Source organism: Carcharodon carcharias, chromosome 1, assembly GCF_017639515.1.
Source record: "Carcharodon carcharias isolate sCarCar2 chromosome 1, sCarCar2.pri, whole genome shotgun sequence".
NCBI lineage: Eukaryota > Metazoa > Chordata > Chondrichthyes > Lamniformes > Lamnidae > Carcharodon > Carcharodon carcharias.
Genome location: NC_054467.1, coordinates 69,657,467 through 69,680,392, shown reverse-complemented (window position 1 = coordinate 69,680,392; position 22,926 = coordinate 69,657,467). Strand labels below are relative to the sequence as shown.

The 22,926-nt window shown below is 43.1% G+C and overlaps 1 protein-coding gene across 6 annotated transcripts in view; it reads left to right on the top strand.

Annotated features, from left to right (window-relative positions):
- The window catches only part of fbxw7 (F-box and WD repeat domain containing 7), a 189,930-nt gene that overhangs the window by 153,462 nt on the left and 13,542 nt on the right, over nucleotides 1-22,926 (top strand). For 4 of the 6 annotated variants that reach the window (XM_041208186.1, XM_041207915.1, XM_041208096.1 and 1 more), the window contains exons 4-9: nucleotides 6,563-6,697; nucleotides 7,102-7,225; nucleotides 7,462-7,598; nucleotides 8,269-8,385; nucleotides 18,977-19,158; nucleotides 19,357-19,582. In XM_041208186.1, the coding sequence (XP_041064120.1) occupies nucleotides 6,563-6,697; nucleotides 7,102-7,225; nucleotides 7,462-7,598; nucleotides 8,269-8,385; nucleotides 18,977-19,158; nucleotides 19,357-19,582 (921 nt within the window). The remainder of the gene's footprint in view (nucleotides 1-6,562; nucleotides 6,698-7,101; nucleotides 7,226-7,461; nucleotides 7,599-8,268; nucleotides 8,386-18,976; nucleotides 19,159-19,356; nucleotides 19,583-22,926) is intronic. The other 2 variants (XM_041208006.1, XM_041208372.1) reach the window with 1 other exon arrangement.

Below are 22,926 nucleotides of genomic sequence, written 5' to 3'. Positions count from 1 at the left end.
CCAGCCCTTTTGAGATGTCATAGTTTACCGCAGATGTAAACTGAAAATAGGAGCAGGGGTAGGTCACTTGGCCCCTCAAGCCTACTCCACCAGTTAATATGATCATGACTGAACCTCTATCTCAATGCCATACTCCCGTGCTCTCCCTGTGCTCCTTGATGCCTTTAGAGTTTAGAAATCCATCTATTTCCTTAAATATATTCAGTGACTCCACAGCCCTCTATGGTAGAGAATTCCACAGGTTCACCATCCAAAGCTTCTCCTCATCTCAGTCCTAAGTGGCCTACCCCATATCCTGAGACTGTGACCCCTTGTTCTAGACCCCCCCCCCCAGCCAGAGGAAACATCATCCCTGCATCCAGTCTGTCCAGCCCTGTCAGAATTTTAACCATTTCAATGAGATCTCCCCTCATTCTTCTAAACTCCAGCGAATTCAGGCCTAGTCCACCCAATCTCTCCTCATACAACAATCCTGCCATCCCAGGAATCAGTCTGGTAAACCTTTGCTGCACTCCCTCTATGGCAAGTGTATCCTTTCATAGGTAAGGAGGCCAAAACTGCACACAATACTCCAGGTGTGGTCTCACCAGGGCCCTGTACAGCTGCAGGAAGACATCCTCGGTCCTGTACTCAAGTACTCCTGCAATGAAAGCCCAATATACTATTTGCCTCCTTAACTGCTTGCTGCAACTGCATGTTTGCTTTGTGATTGGTGTACAAGGACCTGACTTTAAATGCTGAGTGCTTCTGAAATGACCAATGACATTACAATTTGTCCTGTTCCCTTATCAAAGAATTAGAGGTAGACAGATGAGACAAATCTCTCTCTCTCTCTCTCTCTCTCTCTCTTAAACACACACAACTGAACATGCATTGAGCAGCACAAGGGACCCTCCCGATCAGGGATCATGAACAACTTGAAGATGAGTTGCTAATTACTTTTGCTGAGTTTATACATATGTTGTGTATTTGTAGGAGCTTAAAGCAGTTGGTAAAGTCTGCAGTGAATGGCAGTACACATGGGGAGGGCTTTGGTTGCTAGTGCAAGGGCTCTGAGAACATTACTTTCTCCCCGTCATACGGACTACAGTATGGAGGAGAGGCAGCAAAGATCACAAGCCTCTGGCAGAGGGATGAGGGGAAGAAGGGCTCCAACAGGAGAATTTATCCACCAAGGGTCTTCTGGGAGCACTTCTACTTTTGCCTAAGCCAGGACTATTGTGTTCAGTGGTTGCATTTCACCAAGGTGGTGGTCAAAGAACTCTATCATCTCTTGCAACTGGATCTGCAACCTCAGCTGAGTAAGGATGGTGCTGCAAGTGGACCTGATTTTCTTTGCATCTGGATCCATCCGAATTGGAACTGATGCCATAACTAACATCTCATAGTTTGTCATCCATCTTGTATCCGGAGGCTCTCTTTGCCAGGAAAATGGACTTCATTGTCTTTCCTCTGAACAGAGAGAGGCAGAAGGAATTTTCAGCTGGCTTTGCCAAAATAACGGGCTTTCCCATGGTACAAGGTATCATTAACTGCGCACACATGGCTTTGCGGGAGACATGTCTCAATGGTGAGATTACCACTTAAAGCTACCACTAACTGCAGTTGGTCTGCGACCATGTTCAGAACATTATACTAGTGAATGCCTGCTATTCTGGCAGCAGTGTTGATGCATTCATCCTGTGTCAGTCTGCAGCTCCATGGTGAACCAGAGGGTGCTGCTGAGCGGCAAGGGCTCACCACTCTACAACTGGCTGATGACTCCTCTCTGCAACTCAATAGCTTGTGGCTGGCACTCATATATATGAGGAACATCAACAAGCAGACAATTGGGTGTTAAAGCAACAGTTCATTGCCTGGACCATGGAGCCTTCAGTACTCACCAGAGCGGATGTTCTGTTTTGTGACAGTCTGCTGTATCCTCCTGGTCACCATGAGGCCATAGCCCTTGCCACCACCAATTTGGCAAGCCTCCCAAGAGGAGGAGATAGCTGGCACATCAGCATTCTGGATAGGCTATCCACGAGTACATCATTCAAATCTGGCCTCCCTGATTAAAACCCTAGATTCTCATTGTTCACCAAGCCCACACCATTGCTTTGTTACAGACCTTCACGGCATCCTCACGGCCTGAAATGAAAGTGACCAAAAAGCAACCATTCCATACAAACTTTACCCAATAAAATATCCAATACTGTGTACAAAGCTCAATTTGCCTTAGTGCCTGGCTAGAGGATGCTTTTGCCTAGCCTTGTGCTGCTAAACAGTGCTACCCCATTGAATACACCATGACTAGCGGAAGACCCCTAACTTTCACTAGAGAAGACTGCAGATGACCTTGCAGGTCTGGAATAGCTTTGGGCCTTGAAGAACCAGCCCTCCGCCCTCAGCCTCTGCAGCATCCCTCTGCCCTCTACCTCTGCGGCTCCCCTTTGCCCACAACCTTTGCAGCCTCCCTGTGACACCCCCCTGCCCTCACCCCCTGTGGAGCTGCCTGCGGCTCCCCTTGGCCCCTGAGGAGCACCCCGTGGCCCACTCCGCCCTCGTTTCCTGCAGCCCCATTCTGCCCTGTTCCCAGCCTCTGTGGGATGTGTGGTATATGGAGGATTGTGTGAGGCTAATGGTGCAGTTGGTAGAATGTGGTCATTGCAGGTGCACTCACTGATCTTTACCTTTCACATGAGGTTATTAAACTTCTTCCACATCCTCAGGGCTAGAATGTTGGCAATAACTACAACAGCTACCTGCTGGCACTGCCTTCTTCTGGGCCCCTGAGAGAAGAGGACCCCTCTCCTTCTGTCAACCTCCTTGCACCAAGGCAGCATTTGAGAAACTTGGGTCATCTACTCTGGCCATTACACCATCCTTGAATCTTTTTCTTGGTCTTCAAATTTTCTTTACCCAGTTTCAGCTCCTGTTGCATCCAGAATGCTCCTCACTGTTGAGGTGCAGTCTGTATTTATTCAGTGCAGGCTAGCTTTAAGTGATGCTAGCCTCACATGAACTTGGGCCCCACTACGGAGCTGCAAAGTCATTCAGCTTCTTTCTTAGGCAGTTTCCCAGAATTGAGGATGACTTCCTCCCTGCTCGTTGGGTCCTGAGATGGTTGATAAGTCCAATACATGATCTGCAGTCTCTGCCACATGTGAGGCAGGTGGTGCTTGAAGGGTTGGATAAATGGGTTGTTTGCAGGTTTGTGCACTCCCTCCAAAGCCACAACTTCGCCTCTGCATATTCCCAACAAAGTCTCTCAATGTGCTCGGTGCCTTCTCCATTTTGTCATTCATTAGTGCATTTAGCGCTGAATGGCTGCATGCTCCAATCATTTTAAATTAGCAAGGAGTACAAAGTTAGCCTGCTACTTGTACCAAGATCCCCTTGCTTAATTCTTCATGGGCTATCCAATTTTGCCGCCTTAGACTTTGTATCCTTAAAAGGGCCACAAATTCACCTCAATAGCAGAAAATATAATCTGCATTATTTGTTAAAAGGCTGATACCCTTGGAAAATGATTCATCATGCAATTCACAAAGTTCTCTAAATAAACAACAGTTAAGCGCTGAAGGACTTGATCTGGCGTTTATTTAACATTTGAACTTAGTTGCCTTAAAGAGACATAGCCTTATTTTAGAAGAATAATAGTTTACCTTGAGCAATGCCACAGGAGATTTGCTAGAATTAACTATGTATCTGCTGTTCAATACATACCTGTCACGCTTTGTCACAGATATAAAACCATCAATTTAAAAAGGAAAGCCAGACACCTCATCCTCAGTTCTTCATGCAAACAGCTAAAATTACTTGGATTCACAGTCATTCAGAAGTAGCATTAAAGGAAAAGGCCAGACACCCAACTAAAGTTTGCAACAGTACTCATCTATCCATGAGCAATGTCACAAGACATTAGTTAGCATTTGGGATCTTTATTTCCAAACCGTACAATTCATTTTATGCAGAGTAAGCTTAAATTCAGTACTGCGTTAGGCCTTTGATCTTCTTAAATCATCTCTATGTTGGATCTAGTGTTTGTTTCTCTAGAATTTTTCTTGTTGCTTTTGTAAGTCAAATAATGACATGGATTTGAATGCAAGTTTAAATTTGCATTCCCTCTTGTCATTCTATTGGAAAGTTTTATCACAATTCAGCAAGGGTCTTATTTCCATCTGAACCACTCTTCCCTCAGTTTACCTACCCTGCCCCACCAACTCCTTGCTTTAAATATATGGGTGGACGCACAATGGCAGCATTCTGTGACAGTGTTACATTGTACAGTATGTTCCTTTAAGTAAAATCTATAGCCAACTTGTTTCAGTTATAACAAATCTCGTGGAAGCAGAAGTTGTGGAATGCAATTTGGAGGAATAGTGTCGCTTCAGGGGGAATTTGTTCATCTTTATATGGAATTTGAACAGAATACTCTATTTTGAAAGGATATTCAACATTTTAGGTGGATTGTTTTGAGATGCAGACTGCCAAGGTCATCTGAAAACCTGTTCCTTTAAAGCATCTTACCACTGTACATAAAACATGAGCACACAGTAAACCAGTCATAAAGAAGAGAAAGTTGATTGGATTTGTGACCTGTTTCTTGAGAAAAATGAACTTAACCTTTATTTAGATTAATGTGGACTCATAAATACATTGCTACTGTTCGCACGTTCTATATTGAATCTCTATAATCATCAGTCATCTAGTTTCCTATCAATAATCCATGAATGAGGAGGATTTCTGAAATCAGTTTATAGGCTCATAAGCAGCTTTCTGATAATGCTCCAAAAGTTCTTTTAAACAGGCAGCTGTTAATTGAGAAAATTTGAGCATCAGTTGGAGCAGTTTAATTGAATGATTTGGTTGACTTAATTGTAAATATACATATAAATTACATTTAATCAATTTAACAGACATTTCTCAAATTCATTCGTACTGCAGTCCCTTGTTTTTTCTCTTTGTGCTCTGTCCTCTTTTGTTGGCCTCTGACTCTTATTTAATTTTGCTTTCTATTCTTCATCCTTTAGGTTTTACGGTTTTCTCTGTCACCTTATTTTATATAAGTTCACATTTACCTTTAATTTTCATTTTACTTTGACCTTTAGTTTTATTGCTTTGATTTTCTCATTTTCTAACTTTCTAACATCCTTCTGATGTTTTTCTTTGCCTCCATTGGTCTTTAATTTGCAGTCAAAATGGTGACGTGGCTAATAGCACTATCTTTATTTATGTGCAAATGCTGTGGCAACTTAAGGCAAAAGCAGATGCAAGGTTAAATGCAGAAATCCAAAGGTTGCTGTCTGAGTTGCACCACTCTGCTGTTAGCTTTGCAAAAACAGCATCTTGAAAGGCATTGAGTGGCATGAAATTGCTGTATTTGCCTGGGAGGTACACAGTAAACTCACCACAGAAAGTTAAGTCTTGTTCTTTTCAGTCGTAAGTACCCTTTTAACGATTCAATGACTGTTAATTGCTGTCAGTCAACCTCTCTGGCACTGAAAATTAATGTGTTCCTGCTGTCCCATTACCAACTCTCACATTCAGCAACTTTGCAGGCAAAATTTAAAAACACAAAGGTGCAAGAGTACTTGATGGTCTCTGCCATTAGAGATGCTCACAGCAAATTATGGCCCCCTGTGCTATATTCAGAAAAAAGTGAGGAGTGTTCTTTCTGTCTCTCTAGATGCACATTTTGCTGTTCTTACAAGCAGGACTACTTTCATTTATTCAACAGTAACGAGAAGGCCAAAACTTGATCTGCTTTTCTCCTGTCACAGGAGATATCCTGATCTTCAATGCTATGCAACACGTTGCCAGTAATTGCTCGTAGCCTCCTTGCTAATGATTGTTCACAGCCTCCTGCATCCCAGATAGAAACCAAGCAGAAGCATGCATATAAACAAGCTTTTTATTCGTTCCTTGGGTGTGTGCATCACTGGCAAGGCCAGCATTTGTTGCCCATCCTAATTGCTCTTAAGAGGTGGAGCTGAGCTGCTGCGGGCTTGAAAGGTGCTATCAAATGAGGCTTGGAGGAGTTGCTGCAATGCATCTTGTAGATGGTACACACTGCTGCCACTATGCACTGGAGGGAGTGAATGTAGAAAGTGGTGGATGGGGTGACGATCAAGTGGCCTGCTTTGTCCTGGATGATGTTGAGTTTCTTGAGGTGTTGTTGGTGCTACACTCATCCAGGCAAGTGGAAAGTATTCCATCACACTCCTGACTTGTGCCTTGTAGATGGTGGGCAGTCTTTGGGAAGTCAGGAGGCGAGTTATCTACTGCAGGATTCCTAGCCTCTGACCTGCTCTTGTAGTCACAGTATTTATAGGGTAGCCCTCAAGATGTTGATGGTGGAGGCTTCAGTGATGGTAATGCTATTGAACACCAAGAGGAGATGGGCATTACCTGCCACTGTGAGGTGCAAGTTAAATAGAATATGTCCACAGCCTGTCTTTAATGCACCCTTCTGTCTCTTTCCAACCACTTCCCACCACACTTCCAGAATTGAATTAATTTATGCATACAGTCTGTCACCATCCAAGTATGATTTCACTAAATGTGCTTGTTTTTTTAGAGTTGGAGTGGACCAGAAAGGTTACTTGCATTAGATGAATTAATTGACAGCTGTGAACCTACCCAAGTAAAGCACATGATGCAAGTTATAGAACCCCAGTTCCAACGAGATTTCATATCACTGCTCCCAAAAGAGGTGAGGTTGCCTGGGGAAAAAAACTATATTCTAGAGTTTGATGATTTTCTTACTAATGCTTAATGCAGCTTTGGCAGTTTAACACTTCAGGTGTTAAATAAATGATGCTAATCAAAATTGTTCTAGTTTCTGAAATATGATGTTGTAATACACAAATGACAAGAATTCTATTTTTAAAAAAAAGTTTTGAAAGTCAAATTGTGAATTGATCCCAATTGTGTGTACAGTGGCAATAGAATGAATAAATGTCTTTACAATCCTATTGTACAAGAGTGGAAGGCTCCAGCTTTTGTATACCTCCCTTCAGTTTTTTTACTTTATCTTTACAACTATAATTTTTGAGAGATATCTTTACCATGGTAGAAAGGAAACAACCAGTAATTTTTAATTTGTATGCATTGCAGCTGGCACTGTATGTTCTCTCATTCCTGGATCCCAAGGATCTGCTGCAGGCAGCACAGACCTGCCGCTACTGGAGGATACTAGCTGAAGACAACCTACTTTGGAGAGAAAAATGTAAAGAGGAAGGTAAGGATGTTGAAAGGAACTTACAAAGGTGTGAATGCCTATACTAACAGAAGTATTTTTACTGTGGTTGGATTCTCTAATATCGGGGGAAAAACAGACTGAAAGAAGTAGTATGCCAATACAAATGCAGAATTGGTGTCAATATTTTTTTCCTTTTAAAGGTAAAATGATTTTTTTTATCCTGAGAATCCTAGCAAATCACTTCTCAAAAGTAAGTGAAATCTTTCTTCCTCCAGGAATTGATGAACCTGTGTACATCAAAAGGAGAAAAGTGATCAAACCAGGCTTTGCTCACAGCCCTTGGAAAAGTGCTTATATCCGACAGCACAGAATAGACACCAACTGGCGCTGTGGAGATCTAAAAACCCCAAAGGTACTATCTCAAGAGAATTTAGGAGCTGAAATTTTGGGAACAATTTTCTGCAAAATGGTAGTTTGTGTCAATGGATACAAATATGTATAAGCATTGAAGAAGCATATCATAAATATTGATGAATTCCAAAAGTCACGTGATAAAAGATAAGCCTTACTCTTGCCCTAAAATGAAAACTACAGCTTGTGTTAATGGAAAAGGAGAGCCAAACTTAAAGACTTCTTTTATAAAAATGTTAGAAAATCCCTGTATTTCTCAACTGGGAACTGCATTGCTAATATGGAACTGAGTCATACAAACTAGGAATCTCCATGTTTCAGTCTCAATTTGTGCTGAGCTCAACATAAATAGCAGTGGAAGCACTAAAATTGGCCTAATTTTCTCTGGTTTTATGTAGGGTTGGGATGGGGTTGCGGAACAAAATTAGTCAGGATCCCCAATCCAATTTGCTATGCAATGATTTATTCTCAAGGATCTAGGTGTGCAGGTATAGTGAGGACTGAATTGGACATGTCTGTGATTAACTAGTTTGTGAAGACTCACTGAATAGACACCCATGTGAAGAATGGCACTTTGCCTAGGTATTGGAGAAGCTGGTGCATTATTTTTGTAATAAGAAGTCTTTCATCCCAATTTGTCCTGGCTCTGAGTGTGAAATGTTCTTTCTCAGCAGGTGCTGAAAGGTCATGATGATCATGTGATCACATGCCTACAATTCTGTGGTAACCGAATTGTCAGTGGTTCTGATGACAACACACTGAAAGTGTGGTCAGCTGTTACAGGAAAGGTGAGTTTCTTCAGTTCCGCCCATATCCTGATCCCTTCCTGAGCCTGAGAGTTTATCAATAAGAAATTGTTTGGAAAAATTGAAAGTTAAAATTAGAACTGGGGTATGAACTGGCCTATTTTCAGAAATTTAGTTTGCTTTCCTGTTATTTATAACTAAGCAACCACACCCATCTGTCAAGAAAATGTAAGTGAAACAAAAGGACATTTGACTTCAGCATTTTCCGACCTAGTTAATGACTCTGTTTCCTGTACCCTCCTCTTCTTTCTTGTCCAAAATAAATACAAAAGGCGAGAGCATGCTTTGAAAAAGCCAAATGCTGAACACATTTTTCAGCAATACTTTCACCACCTTTGATCTAAACCTACAGTATCTTCAATCAGTACACTTCACATCTGTTTTAAATTGAAATGTTTTAGTTGGTAGTCTCTGTGCAGTCAGACTGATTAAGCTGAGGGCCATCAGTAAACAACATGCTACAATAAAATTTGCCAAGACTGAAAGGAACAAGATTAGGATAAAATAGTTACAAAACGTAGAAGAGAATAATGTGAGTTTTAAATAATCTCACTGCAGACCTATTGAAGCATTTTTTAAATTGCGGATATTATGAACTGAATGTGAAGGCAGAGTTGTGTGAGAATATTTCAACAAAAATCTATGAATTGTGGGTTGCACCATTTAGGATAGGAAAATGAAAACCTCTCTCCAAAATGAATTCTTCACAGAAGTAGGGTAAATTGGTCTACTGATTCCTGGAATTGATCAGTGTGGCAAATTCCTGATCCTAAGTGGCAGTCCCCAGCAGATGCCAAGGGCTTTCACTGCCTATTTGCCAATCAGCATTGACCAGACTTGGAAGTATGTTACAGCTTTTCCTTCAGTCAAGAGACAGTTGCCATGGTACTGAGGATGTAATCAATTTTGGCACTTCTTTATGAGAAAAGGTTGAATATTTTAGTGGCCATGCTGTGTGCTGATTTTGCTGATCTGAGCAATTGATGATATTAATTTCATACTTTTCTCTCATCTGAGAGCAATACTATGAGCCAAGATTTCCATTCCTGATTGCTATCCAATGACTTCAGCTGGGAACTGTATATGTTGGTCAGGTGAGAATAAATATGACAACCTTTGACTTAGAAAAACTAATTTTATATTTGAAAAATGTCAAATCTTCCCATTTCCCATATGAGAATATGACATCAATTTAATCAAATTTGAAACTCTCATGTATGAGGAATGGCCATTTCAGCAAGGCACCAAAAGTAATTTGTACCCATGAGTGCTTAAGTCACTGCCACCAAGAGAAGTGGGGTACAATTTAAAATTGTATTCACTATGGTATCCGTGGCAGGGGGGGAAAGAGTGTGAGGAGGCATGACTGGTATCATACAAGTCATGAAACTTAAGAACCAAATCCCCTGTCATGTCAGTGATATAAAATATAATTTTCCATTAAAAATATAAAATGTTGGAAATACTCAGCAAGTCAGGAAGCATAAGTGGACAGAAACAGACGTCAATGTTTCAGATCAAAACCCTTCGTCAGTACTTAGCCATTGCTTTTTCAACAAAACTGCGTAACGCACAAGAATAAGTTAGTGCTAATTTAAATTGCACCAAGTATCAACTTCTGTTGTTGAAGTCCCTTACAGTTGGTTGACCAGCTGTTTCCAATGGATCCCCCTCTGATCTGAAGGCCCCTCCAATCATCTAGTGATCAGTGCTGGGGCTTCAACTTTTTACAGTTTATATAAACGACTTGGATGAAGGGGCCGAAGGTGTGGTTGCTAAATTTGCTGATGACACAAAGATAGATAGGAAAGTAAGTTGTGAAGAGGATGTAGTCTACAAAGGGATATAGATAGGCTAAGTGAGTAGGCAAAGATCTGAAAAATGGAGCATAACGTGGGAAAATGTGAAATTTTCCATTTTGGCAGGAAGAATAAAAAAGAAGCATAATTGGTGAGAGAATGCAGAGGGATCGGGGTGTCCTCATGCATGAATCGCAAAAGTTAGTATGCAGGAACAGCAAGTAATTAGAAAAGCTAATAGAATGTTATTGTGAGAGGAATTGAATACAAAAGCAGGGAGGTTATGCTTCAGTTATAAAGGGCATTGGTGAGACCACATCTGGAGCACGGTGTACACTATTGTTCTCCTTAAATAAGGAAAAATGTAAATGCAATGGAAACAGTTCAGAGAAGGTTTACAAGACTAATACCTGGAATGGGCAGGCTGTCTTATGAGGAAAAGATGCTGATCCTAGGCTTGTATCCGCCGGAGTTTAGAAGAGTAAGAGGTGACTTGATTGAAACGTATAAGATCCTGAGGGGTCTTGAGAGGGTAGATGTGGAAAGAATGTTTCCTCTTGTGGGAGAATCTAGAACTAGGGTCATTGTTTAAAAATAAGGGGCCGCCATCTAAGACACAGGTGGGGAGAAATTTTATATTGAATATTTTTAAAGCTGAGCTAGATAGATTCTTGATAAGCAAGGGAGTGAAAGATTATTGGGGGTAGGCGGAACTGTGGTGTTAAGATTACCATCAGATCAGTTATGATCTTATTGACTGGTAGAGCTGACTGGAGGGGCCGAGTGGCCTACTCCTCTTAATCCATATGTTCGTACGTATCTTATGATTAATGCATGCAATGCATCTGGAAGTTTAAAAAGGAATTAAGTATATGTTTCTTTATTATGGTAGCAAGTACCTAAACTCTGGTACCCATTGGACTGGGTTTTATGATCAGAGGCAAATTGACAGTGATCATTGCTGACCTCAAAGAAAGCTGCCCACAAAAATCTAGCAATCATTGTAGCATTGAGTTCACTTTTTTCAATGTTCAGGTGTCTGCTCAAGAGGATCTCCAATATCCAGCAGCAGTGATGACATCAAGCAGGCTAAACAGCTAATCGCATTGACAAATTCTCACAGACAGTGAACCAAGAAGTAAAAAAAAACACACTGATAGCTTTTCACTTTTGAAGCATTTTATAGATAGCAAAAAAAAGATTGAGACATATGCATGTGATTAAAGTAGAAGCTGAAATAAAATAAATATAAAATAAATATATTTTTAAAATCTATGGATTTTATCATCACCACGGAGCGATTTGACATTTCACCAACATAAAGTTAGTTTTTCTGAGCCAGAGGTGGCTTCAGCAGCAATTATGAACTTCATATCCTATTAAAAACCCAGTTACTCATTCAACAAAGCATAATTTTTCAAGGTTTTTCACGGTGAGAGTGATGGTGTAAAAGTGGAAGTTCACATCAATTCAATTGATTTCTAAAAGTTTCTATCTCCTGAGTTTTTAACAGCATATTCTTTAGAGGAGCAGGAAATCTCTGACACCGCCTTCTGGATTTCTGCGTTTCGCTGCACATGTACAAACTGCAAAGTTACTGATAGTTTAACAGTTGCAGTGGCAGTACATTGAAGAATTCACACGGACATCAAACCAAGAAGTAAAAATTCACTGATAATTCTTCACTTTTGAAGCATTTTACAGACAGCAAAATAAAAATTGGGACATATGCATTGGATTAAAGTAGAAGCTGAAGTATAGTAAACATAAAATACATATCTTAAAAATCTATCTTTTTTTAAATCATGGTGTAGCAGGGCCTCCAGCAGCAAGTAGTGATGGTGGGGGAGAGCACTGAGCAGGGGAACTGGTAGGCCCCTGTGGGCTCCTCCCTGCAGGGAGCGACATCTTTCACAAGCTGAGGGGTGGAGCCAGATGCCATGAGGCAAAGGAGAAAGCAGCAAGGACAAGTCTAGGACTTGAGTGGCAGGAGCCAAGGTCATGAATAAGGCAGCTTGCAGCCCCTGAGAGTGGCTAAAGAGCCAGGAAGGGGATTTGAAGGCCTAGTCAGAATGAGTAGCAGCACACCTAAATCTGAGATGCCTTATGGAGAGAAAGCAGAACTGCAGCCAGTAGCTGGAGCAACATTTCAAGACAGGTGAGTCCACTGCATTGAGGATCCCATATATGGCAGAGATCTGGATCACTGGCCATGATAATTCACTGTGTATAGTTTGTTCCTTGAAGTTTAGCTTTCCTTCGTGTGCTTAAGTCACATGTTACAGTGGGAAGATTTGACATTTTGCAAATATAAAATTAGTTTTTCTAAGTTAAAGGTTGTTCAGTAATTATAAACGCTGACAGTTTTGCCATCATTACAACTGCAAAGTCTGGGCCATAGTTTTAGAACATATATTTTAATACATTTTCAAAAATCAAGATTATAGAGAACATTTACTATTATGATAACTAAATCCATGTGGCTGCCTGAGGGCCTTGTGCTGCTATGCTTATTGACTGATGTGACCTGGACTAGCATACTGTGGATCTCTTGAATGCTAGAAATGATAAAGTCAATACTGTGCAGCAAGAATGTACTGATGACTTCTGTCATGGTCCTGACAAATGTGTTGCCACTTAAAGATGGGATGACCAATCCATAGTATAGAAAGCAGCAGTTTACAGTTTAATGAAATTTCCTCAATTCGCTCTCTTTTGTGGTTCTCCTGTTAACCCAATATTAATACCTAAACTGAAAAATAGGCTAATGTGCAGAAATGGAGTTGTATTCATCTGAATGTCCAACCAGAGCTCCTCACTCTGGAATGATTTGGCAGAAATGACATGGGGAAATGGTTCAAATTGTTGATGCCCTAGAGATACAACTTTGAAAAGGACATAAGGTGTGCTTTCATTGTTCAATGGTATTTTAAAATACGGGTTTAATGCCAATTTTGTTCTGGTAGACAGCCTTCAAAAATCCAAATGTTTAGAGTATTAAATCAGGTGGATTAATATAATTAATCTAAATATCTGGCTGGTTTGATGGTATGAGATAAAATAAACCAATCTGTTATTTAATGAAAACAAAAAACTGCGGATGCTGGAAATCCAAAATAAAAACAGAATTACCTGGAAAAACTCAGCAGGTCTGGCAGCATCGGCGGAGAAGAAAAGAGTTGACGTTTCGAGTCTTCATGACCCTTCAACAGAACTGAGTGAATCTTAGGAAAGGGGTGAAATATAAACTGGTTTAAGGTGGGGGTGGGGGAGGTGGTGGAGAGAGAAGTGGGGGGGGGTGGTGTGGTTGTAGGGACAAGCAAGCAGTGATAGGAGCAGATAATCAAAAGATGTCACAGACAAAAGAACAAAGAGGTGTTGAAGGTGGTGATTTTTCTAAATGAATGTGCTGATTAAGAATGGATGGTAGGGCACTCAAGGTACAGCTCTAGTGGGGGTGGGGTGGAAAGGCTAGCAGGGCATAAAAGATTTAAAAATAGGTGGGAAAAGAAAAATCTATATAAATTATTGGAAAAAACAAAAGGAAGGGGGAAGAAACAGAAGGGGGGTGGGGATAGAGGAGGGAGTTCAAGATCTAAAGCACTTCATCTTCCGACTAGGCACTTTACAGCCTTCCGGACTGAATATTGAATTCAACAACTAAAGTCGAGGACTCGAAACGTCAATTCTTTTCTTCTCTGCCGATGCTGCCAGACCTGCTGAGTTTTTCAAGGTAATTCCAATCTGTTTTTTGTCTGTGGACACCTTTCAGTTCTCAATCTAAGTACCTTCATCACTACGTAAAAAAATACATAGGACAAAACTGCCTCAATGTTGTTGGCATTTATTCAGGATTATGAGAACCTGCCGTGTTCTTTACCATTGAATGTATATTTGGATTTCAAAATGAATACAATTCTATAGTGAGAACATTTTCTGTGTCAATGTTCAGATTTCAGAACCAGAATTTTCCCGTTGGCGTGCAGGGGGCGGGCCCCACACACTGACACTTAAATGACCCGTGGTGACGTTGGGCGAGTGTCCCGATGTCACCACGCGCCATCACCATATTTAGGTGGGCAGGTGCGTGATGTTCTCCAATGCATGCCCGCCATTAATTAATCATGTAGTTAAGGCCCTTGAGGCAGCAATTGACTGCAATTTTTTGGGGCCCGTGTGTTCTTCAGAATGTCAAATGGGCGTAACAGGCAGGCGGTTAGGAAACATTCGTATAAACCTCATTCACGTGTGGGATAAGAGGGGTGAGTGGGGCCGCGAATGTTATCTGTCAGATATTTAATTGTGAAAATTACTGATACTTGCCTGTGTGAGCGGGAATACTTCAAAACTCGTACTAGCTGCTTTGTCAGGAAGAAGAGCCTTTAGGTCAGAACTATACAGTAAAGATCATTTTTGGGGCCTGCACGCTCCAGGAAGCCTTCCCTTATCCTGGGAATGGGAGTTGTGCTCTCCGCTGGAGGCACTTCCTCTAAGGAGGAAGGGAGGGCCAGAAGGGGGAAGAGGGTTGGAGTCCACATTCATCCTCCGGGAGAGTCGCCTTTAGGAAGAGAGGCGCAGGGCCAACAGGAAGTCCAAGGCAGAAGGCGCTGCAGGAGATGCCACTATCCTGCTGCCAGGGTTTACAGGCGGTGAAGCAACTATCTCAATATGTCTGAGTGAAGTGCCAAAGGAGGTTCCGCTTTCAAGGGAGACAGTCACCTCCACCTGTCAGATGATAGGCCCTGAGATCTGTGCCAACTGTGTGGGTGAGCACCCCATGCCAGTGGCACTAAAGGTCACAGCTGTCCTCAACTTCTATGCCTCTGGCCCTTTCCAGGGGTCAGTGGGTGATCTTAGTGGTGTCTCCCAATCAGCTGTCCACACTTGTATCAAGCAGGTCACAGACACTCTGTTCAGGTGTGCATTGACTTTCATCCACTACCACTGGGATGAGGCCAGCCAGCCAGAGGCTTCGTGGCCATTGCTGGCTTCCCCCGCAATAGACTGCACACATGTGGCCATCAAGACGCCAGCAGATGAGCCCGGTGCCTTCGTCATCAGGAAGGGCTTCCACTCCATGAACATGCAGATAGTGTGTGACCACAGGATGCAGATTCTGCAAGTCTGTGCAAGGTACCCAGGCAGCTCCCACGATGTGCTTATACTCAGACACTCCCAGGTGCCGAGGCTCTTCAGTGCTCCGGCTCAGCTGGATGGTTGGCTACTGGGTGACCAGTGCTATCCCCTCAGAAGGTGGCTCATGACATCTCTCTGCCTCCAAGAACAGAAGCTGAGCAGCGGTACAATAGGAGCCAGACCTCCACAAGGGCTGTGGTGGAGAGAACCATTGGTCTTCTCAAAATGCGCTTCCAATGCCTGGACTGTTCAGGGGGCGCACTCCAGTACCCCCCAGATCGTGTGTTGCTGATAGAGGTTGCATGCTGCACTCTCCATAATCTGGCGCTGGAAAGGGGGGACGCAGTGGACAAGGAAGAAGTAGGCACAGTTGCTCCGGATGTACACGATAAGTCCAGCAGTGATTGCGAGGATAAGAACGCTGAGGGGGTAGACACTGACCCAGGCATACTCCAGGGAGGTCAGTGTCTGCCTCTGGGACACCCAGGAGGCTTTAATCCAAAGAACCTTCAGCTAGCATACCACAAATGGACACACGCCAGGGCTGCAGGCTCTAAGCTCGATACCTGAGTGCTAAATCTGCCTGTATAGTAACATTAACTAAGGCCCTTGCCAATAAAGTTCAATGTCAAACAACTCACTCATAACATCACGGGTTCCCGTCCAGCTGCAGAAGTAACAAATCACCCTGAAGCATGCTTACATGTCAAAATTTATTGACATTACAAAAGTAACTTCAGAAACCAAAAAGAAAGGTTTTGCACATCACACCAATTCTTAAATGAACTGATATGGGGTAACATAAAAGCACCAGTGAGAAACCCATGGTGTGCCTAAGGTGCCTTAAATTTATGCTTACAGGTGCTACATCTAGGTGCTGTCCCCTCACTGGCACTCGCATCCGAGGCAGCCTGCTCACTGTGCTGTCCTGTTGGCCTCTATGACCTTGGCGGCCATCCTCTGACCTGCAGAACCTTTGATGGCCCTGCCTGCAAGTCCCACAGCTGGCTTCTCCCTAGGCGCTGCAGCCACGTCGGATGCCATGGTCACTGGCAGAGGGGTGGAGGAGCTGCTGCCCTCATCCAGAGCGCCCTGAGGGGAGCCCGCGAAGACGACAGGCAGCTGCTGCGCCGATGCAAGGTTGCTTTGGACCTCCCTGCTCACCGTAGATGGATGGGCACCGAGCTGGGACGCTTGGTGTCAAAATCATCTCCCACACAGGCAATGACCAGCTGAGGTCAATGCCGCTGGAAGGGCTTGCAGGTCAAAGTGCAACCCCAGGAGGTCCTGATTGTTCTCCTGGAGGAGCGCCACCACGAGAGTCACCACTCTCCCCATGGAGGAAGCATGTGCTCGGCCATGAGGCTCATTGCATCGGTGATGCTCCGCGTGGACTCCTCCAGCACAGGCACCATGCCACGCATAGCCTCATGTATCTCCGCCAGATCCTCCTGCATACCTTGCTGCACTTCCAACATTTGCTGCTTCACAGACGACTCCAGAGGTACATCATCAGCCACCAACCAAGCCTGTGCCTAGTCCCCAGCAGTCCTCTGACTGCCGGCGCCCTGGACGCACTCTGTCTCTGCCCGCACCTCAAGTGAGTGTGAAGTGCCCTCACTGCCATGCCCCAGGACACTAGCCAAAGATCAAATTCCAACCAAGGTGCTAGTATCTGTGCCGGTGCCTGCCTGTCAGAGATGGTGTGATGCTCGTGAGTCAATTTCCTCTGTGCCCTCAGGTATGAGAGGTGGCCCCTCTGCCTCCTCCTCCTCCTCCCAGCCCTGCTCCAGTGATGCTGAAAGGAAGAACGAGGACATTTGACATTTGATTAGTTACAGTGCAGACAATGTCAATTTGCATGCCGGTCCCCCGGATAATCATGCAGTCATCCTTCCATAATCGATGGTCAACCCGTGTTGCAAACTTCAATCACTGAGCATTCAGCAGTACCATGGCTTTTGGGACACACATGGTGACCTGAGTGCTTAGCAAACATACCTCTCCATAACACCCCAGCCTCACCGCCACCAGTGGACCTGGGTGCATGACGCCTCTCCAGACCATGGCCTGCTGCTCAAAAGATGTCAGGATGCCAACTGGGTCTGCCCTCCGCCAGTGCACATCCGCTTGGCGGAATTGTGTACAATCTTCTCTTGAAAAGGAGAGAAGAGCATTAATTAGTCCAGCCTCTACCTGGATTCCCAACGCATCCCTGTCAACCCAGCCTGAGTGGGACATTGCAGGTCTCCAGTTCTTCGTGACCGCGCAGCTGCCGCACACTCATGCAAAGAGGCCAAGGCTGACCGCCGCGCCCCCATCCCTTGCCCAAATGCTGCCTCCTTCACATGTGGCACCACAAGGTGTAACCTTGCTAAGCAAGGAGGCACAAGTACATGGAACGCAAAGGCCAGCAGATGGATTGGTGCCCAACCACCTGGAAGCTCCCCTCCCAGCATGTTAGCACCCTGACTTTGACATGTTCCCAGTTCCAGCACAATGCCTAGGTGCAGGATCCTTGAGTTTCACCCCCATTCTATACTCTGGGTGTCAATGTCACACATGCTGCAGGTGCAGAACCCATCTTAGCTCAACCCTCTCAGGTTGAACTAGGCATGGGCAATATCTGCTGGCCCACCCAGCAAGGGATACATGCCGTGAAGGATTCAATGAGAGTTGCTGGTGGGGGGGTTTGGGGGAGAAAGGGTGATGGCTGCATTAAGTGACCTTAGCCAACATGGTACTCACCCTTCCTGAGCACAGGAGGCCGTTGAATCTTTTACGGCACTGCAGCCATGTGCGTTGCACCACTTCATGGGAGCTCACACTCGCTCCCACGCACGTTTGGTCAGGTGGGGAGCCTCCATCTCCCGTCCTTCAGAAGCAGGACCTCCTCCAGGAGGGCAGCTAGGCATTCATCTGAGAAACGAGGGGCACACTGCCCCATTGGCCTACCCTCCGGCCTGGCCTGCCCCGCTGGCCAGCCCTCTGCTGAGCTCTTCAGCCGGCCATCATGAACCGCCTTGCAAAGGCTGCCAGGCCTTAATTTATACAGGCTGCTGGGTCGCCATTGGACCCAGCGGTCTGTGCACACCCGCCCACTCCCACTATCCTCGGCAGTCGAGAAATACGCTGGGCGGGCCTTAATTGGCCCGCCCATGTAAAATGGCAGCGCGGACCCAATTGCAGGTGGCAATTGGGTTCACGCCCGCTCCCACTCAGCCAGCCCGACATTAGGAAAATTCTCCCCAGGATTTGTTTGGCATTATAAGGATTCTTATGTTCTGATTGAAGCTGTTCAGCTTGCAAAAAACAAAACAGCGTAACATAAATCCTTCTTGTAAGTAGCACAGATGAAATATGCAAGTTGGGGAACCACTTCTGGCACTCAATGAGCACTTATCCAAGTGAACTACTTTTGAGATAAGAAACCGTTAAGGCTTTTCAAACCTCTTGCGTTCAAAAGAAAATGATAGCAGAGACTAAGATCTTAACAGCTAGTAAACCGCTTCAGACATACTTAAGCAAGAGATTTGAGGATTTATTGACATCAACTTTCAGAACTCCGGAATGTGCATAAATTGAGAATGTTGGGTTTTCTCTAACAGCTTTTTCTGTCGTCTCCCATTTATTTGCAGTGTTTAAGAACCTTAGTAGGACATACGGGTGGTGTCTGGTCATCCCAGATGAGAGGCAATATCATTATAAGTGGATCTACTGACCGGACTTTGAAAGTATGGAATGCAGATTCTGGCGAATGTATTCACACACTATATGGTCATACCTCTACTGTGCGCTGCATGCACCTCCATGAAAATCGGTATGATTATGTCCCTACTTACTGAAATTACAATATTCCTGAAGGTATTCCAAATTGTATTAGTATTAAGTAAATGTGCAATCAGGAGAACATTTCTCTAACAAATGGCTTATAATTTGAGGTAAACTAACATTAATCTCTATTTGGTTAATTTCCTCTGTTGTGCCCCTAATCCTGTGGCCTTGTTTAACATTACAGAGTTGTGAGTGGGTCTCGAGATGCTACACTTCGTGTCTGGGACATTGAAACAGGGCAGTGTTTACACGTGTTGATGGGTCACGTTGCAGCAGTGCGATGTGTACAATATGATGGACGAAGAGTTGTTAGTGGGGCTTATGATTTCATGGTTAAGGTGTGGGACCCTGAAACAGAAACCTGTCTACATACACTACAGGGACATACCAACAGGGTCTATTCATTACAGGTAAGAGACTGGATAATTGTAACATTTTTGCTTTCAAAACATTTTTCAATTTTGTTGTGCAAAGGCATTTCATATATTTGTACACAATTTAGGAGGAATTCAGTCACTAATATTTAGCATGTGATGTGTCATATTACATTTGGCTCTACATGGCTCAGCATTTTCATAAAACTGACAGCTGATTAACAGGTGCTTTAGTGTTCCGTATAGGTTGCAAGTTCTTTGCAACAGTTCCTGACCATGGAAGTCTAGCCTCAAAAGCAGGATCACCAAGTAGAGGATGTGATTTTCTGACCAGTATGCAATGTAGGAAATACAGGAGCATAAAATAGCAATCAAAGTGTCCTGGGCACCTCCCAGCTCCAACCACATTCCCATCCACTCAATCTGGTCCAATTCCTACAGACTTGTTTTCATGCGCTGTTTTATTATGCTGCTTTTGGTACCAGTACAAAAATGCTGCGTCCGAGTTCTGTTTGAACTAATATTCCAGCATGGTACAGCTCTGAGATTTTTTGGCATCAAACAGTACGTTAGGGATGAGTATAGCTTTGTAAATAGTGATTGAACAATTAGGTAATTGTTCAAGTTGAGGTCACATAGAAAGGCCGCTGCAGTGTTGGATATCAATTAGATGGCCAATGGTTGTCCAAGGGTGGGTTCTTTTTGTATATTCTGGCTTCAGGAAGCATCCCAGAGCTATTTTCAGAAACGTGCTTTATCATACGCTGGTGCAGATGTTGAATAAAGAAATGTATGCTTCTGCTAAAATAAGTAAGAGCAGTGTTTTAATGAAAAATAACTAACACCCTACATTCTAACTTGCACAGATATATATAATTAAGCTTTGCCCAACTTCGTGTATGGCATAACTGATCCATGGAGGTAGCTGAAATAACTTGTTTTTAATTTATTATGGATCATGGCTTTCAACATTTATTTATGTATTTATTTGCTATGCTTTTTGTAATGTAAACTTACATCCCTAGTTTTGTAGTAAAATATTTCACAGTAGTACATAAACACAATAATCTTTATTACTTGTCATATCAAACCTAATTTAAAAAATGGAAAGATTGTTGAAGTAAGAATGTGCAGTCTGTGTGTAAATCATAAGCCACTCTCTGCACTACTAAAGCCAGGTTCACATTGTATCTCTTAACAATGTGTGTGTGATGTTTCTTATGCGTCTATGGAGTCAGCTGAAGTCAGTAATCTGGAACTTCTAGGCATAGTTTAGTTAAACTCCAATAGAAGTGTGCTGTTTTCACGTTCTTTTCTATTTTCAACTAATTAGCATAGCTTGAAATGCAGATTTTAGGGGATCTAGGGAGGACACTGTGTGGGAGTACAAACACGTATGTAATTGAAATGGAGTAAGTATTTGGAGAAAATTAATGTTGGTTGTTACAATAGTATGACAAATTCTGAAAGACTTTAAAGGTCTTCTGTGGACATTGCAGCCCTAAAGGGACAGGGATTAAGAAGCAACAGGCAAAATAGAAGGGAAAGGAAATTCGTTACAGTAGTGAATCAGCAAGCAACTGAGATGGGAGCCAGGCACAATCCTTTGTTCAGTAGCTGAAGTGGGAGAAGATTGTATGGATACTGGTACTCTATGCTATTTCACAGTCAAATCTTGATAGGGTTAGTATTGTAGCAAGGCAGTGAAAGTTATTATTGTCACATCAACAAAAGTTTTGCATTTATACATGCTTTAATGTTATAAAGCTTCCCAAGGTACTTCCCAGAGGCATTATAAAACGAACCAGGATACTGAGCCACACAGTGACGTTAGGGCAAATAACCAAAGCTTGATCAAAGACAAAAGCAAAATACTTATGGAAATGTAAAATAAAAAGAAAAAATGCAGAGAATAATGGTTAATATTTCAGATCGATTATCTTTCATCGATAATTCTGTTTTACCCTCCACGGATACTGCCTGACCTGCTGAGCTTGGCCATAAAGGTATGTCTTAGAGTGTCTGGAGTAGAGAGGCGGAGAGATTTAGGGAGAGAATTCTGGAGCTTGGAGCCGAGGCAACTAAAGGCGTGGTCAGCAATGGTGGAGCAATTAAAATTGGGGAAGTTCAAGATCTGGAAAAGAGGAGCACAGACATCTCTGAGGGTTGGAGGAGATAGGAAGGGGCCAGGCCAAGGAGGGATTTGAAATCAAGAATCACAACTTTAAGATCAAGATGTTGTTTAACTGGGAGCTAGTGTAGATCAGCAAGCACAGGTGATGAGTGAACAGTACTTGGTATAAGCTAGGACACAGGCAATAGAGTAATTGTACTCTTTTTTTCCCGTTGTTGCCTTTTATAGGTCTCCTCTGTACTTTCAAGATTGAGCTTGCTTCTCTACTGTGTTATGAACCTTACACTGGTCAGAAGCCTCCTTGTTCTTATTTTATCCATGATATCTTCAGTCTTCCAGAAGGCTCTAGCTTTGGATGACTTTCCAGTCCCCCTCATTGGAATGTCTAGTCTATACCTGAGCTAGCTCCTCTTTGAAGGCACCCTGTTGATCAGTTACAGTTTTGCCTACCAATTTTTGACTCCAATCTACCTGGGCCAGATCACTTTTAACTCGCTGAAGTTAACTCTCTTCCAATTAAGTATTTTTTCTGGGTTGTCCTAACTATTTTAAACTTTTACTATAGGTACTATAGCTAAATTTGCAGATGACAGCAAAATAGGTGGGAAAGTAAGTTGCAGTGAAGAAATAAGAAATTTACAAATGGATATGGACAGGTTAGGTGAATGGGCCAAAATTTGGCAGATGGAGTTTAACATGGATAAGTGTGAGGTTATCCATTTTGGTCAGAAGAATAAAAAGGCGACTTATTATTTAAATGGAGAGAAACTTCAGAATGCTTCAGTGCCGAGGGATCTGGGTGTCCTCGTGTATGAATCGCTGAATGTTGGTATGCAGGTACAGCAGGTAATAAGGAAGGCAAATGGAATTTTGGCATTTATTGCTAAAGGAGTAGAGTATAAAAATAAGGAAGTGTTGCAATACATTGATGAAACCGCACCTGGAGTACAGTGCCCAGTTTTGGTCCCCTTACTTGAGGAAGGATGTAGTTGCATTGGAGGCAGTTCAGAGGAGGTTCACTAGATTGATTCCAGAGATGTGGGGCTTGTTTTATGAGGAGAGATTGAGCAGTTTAAGCCTTTACTCGCTAGAGTTTAGAAGGATGAGAGGAGATCCAATAAAGATATATAAGTTGCTAAAGGGGATAGACAAAATAGACGTGGAGTGGATGTTTCCCCATGTGGGGCATTCTAGAACGAGAGGCCATAGTTTTAGGCTAAGGGGTGTAGATTTAAATCAGAGATGA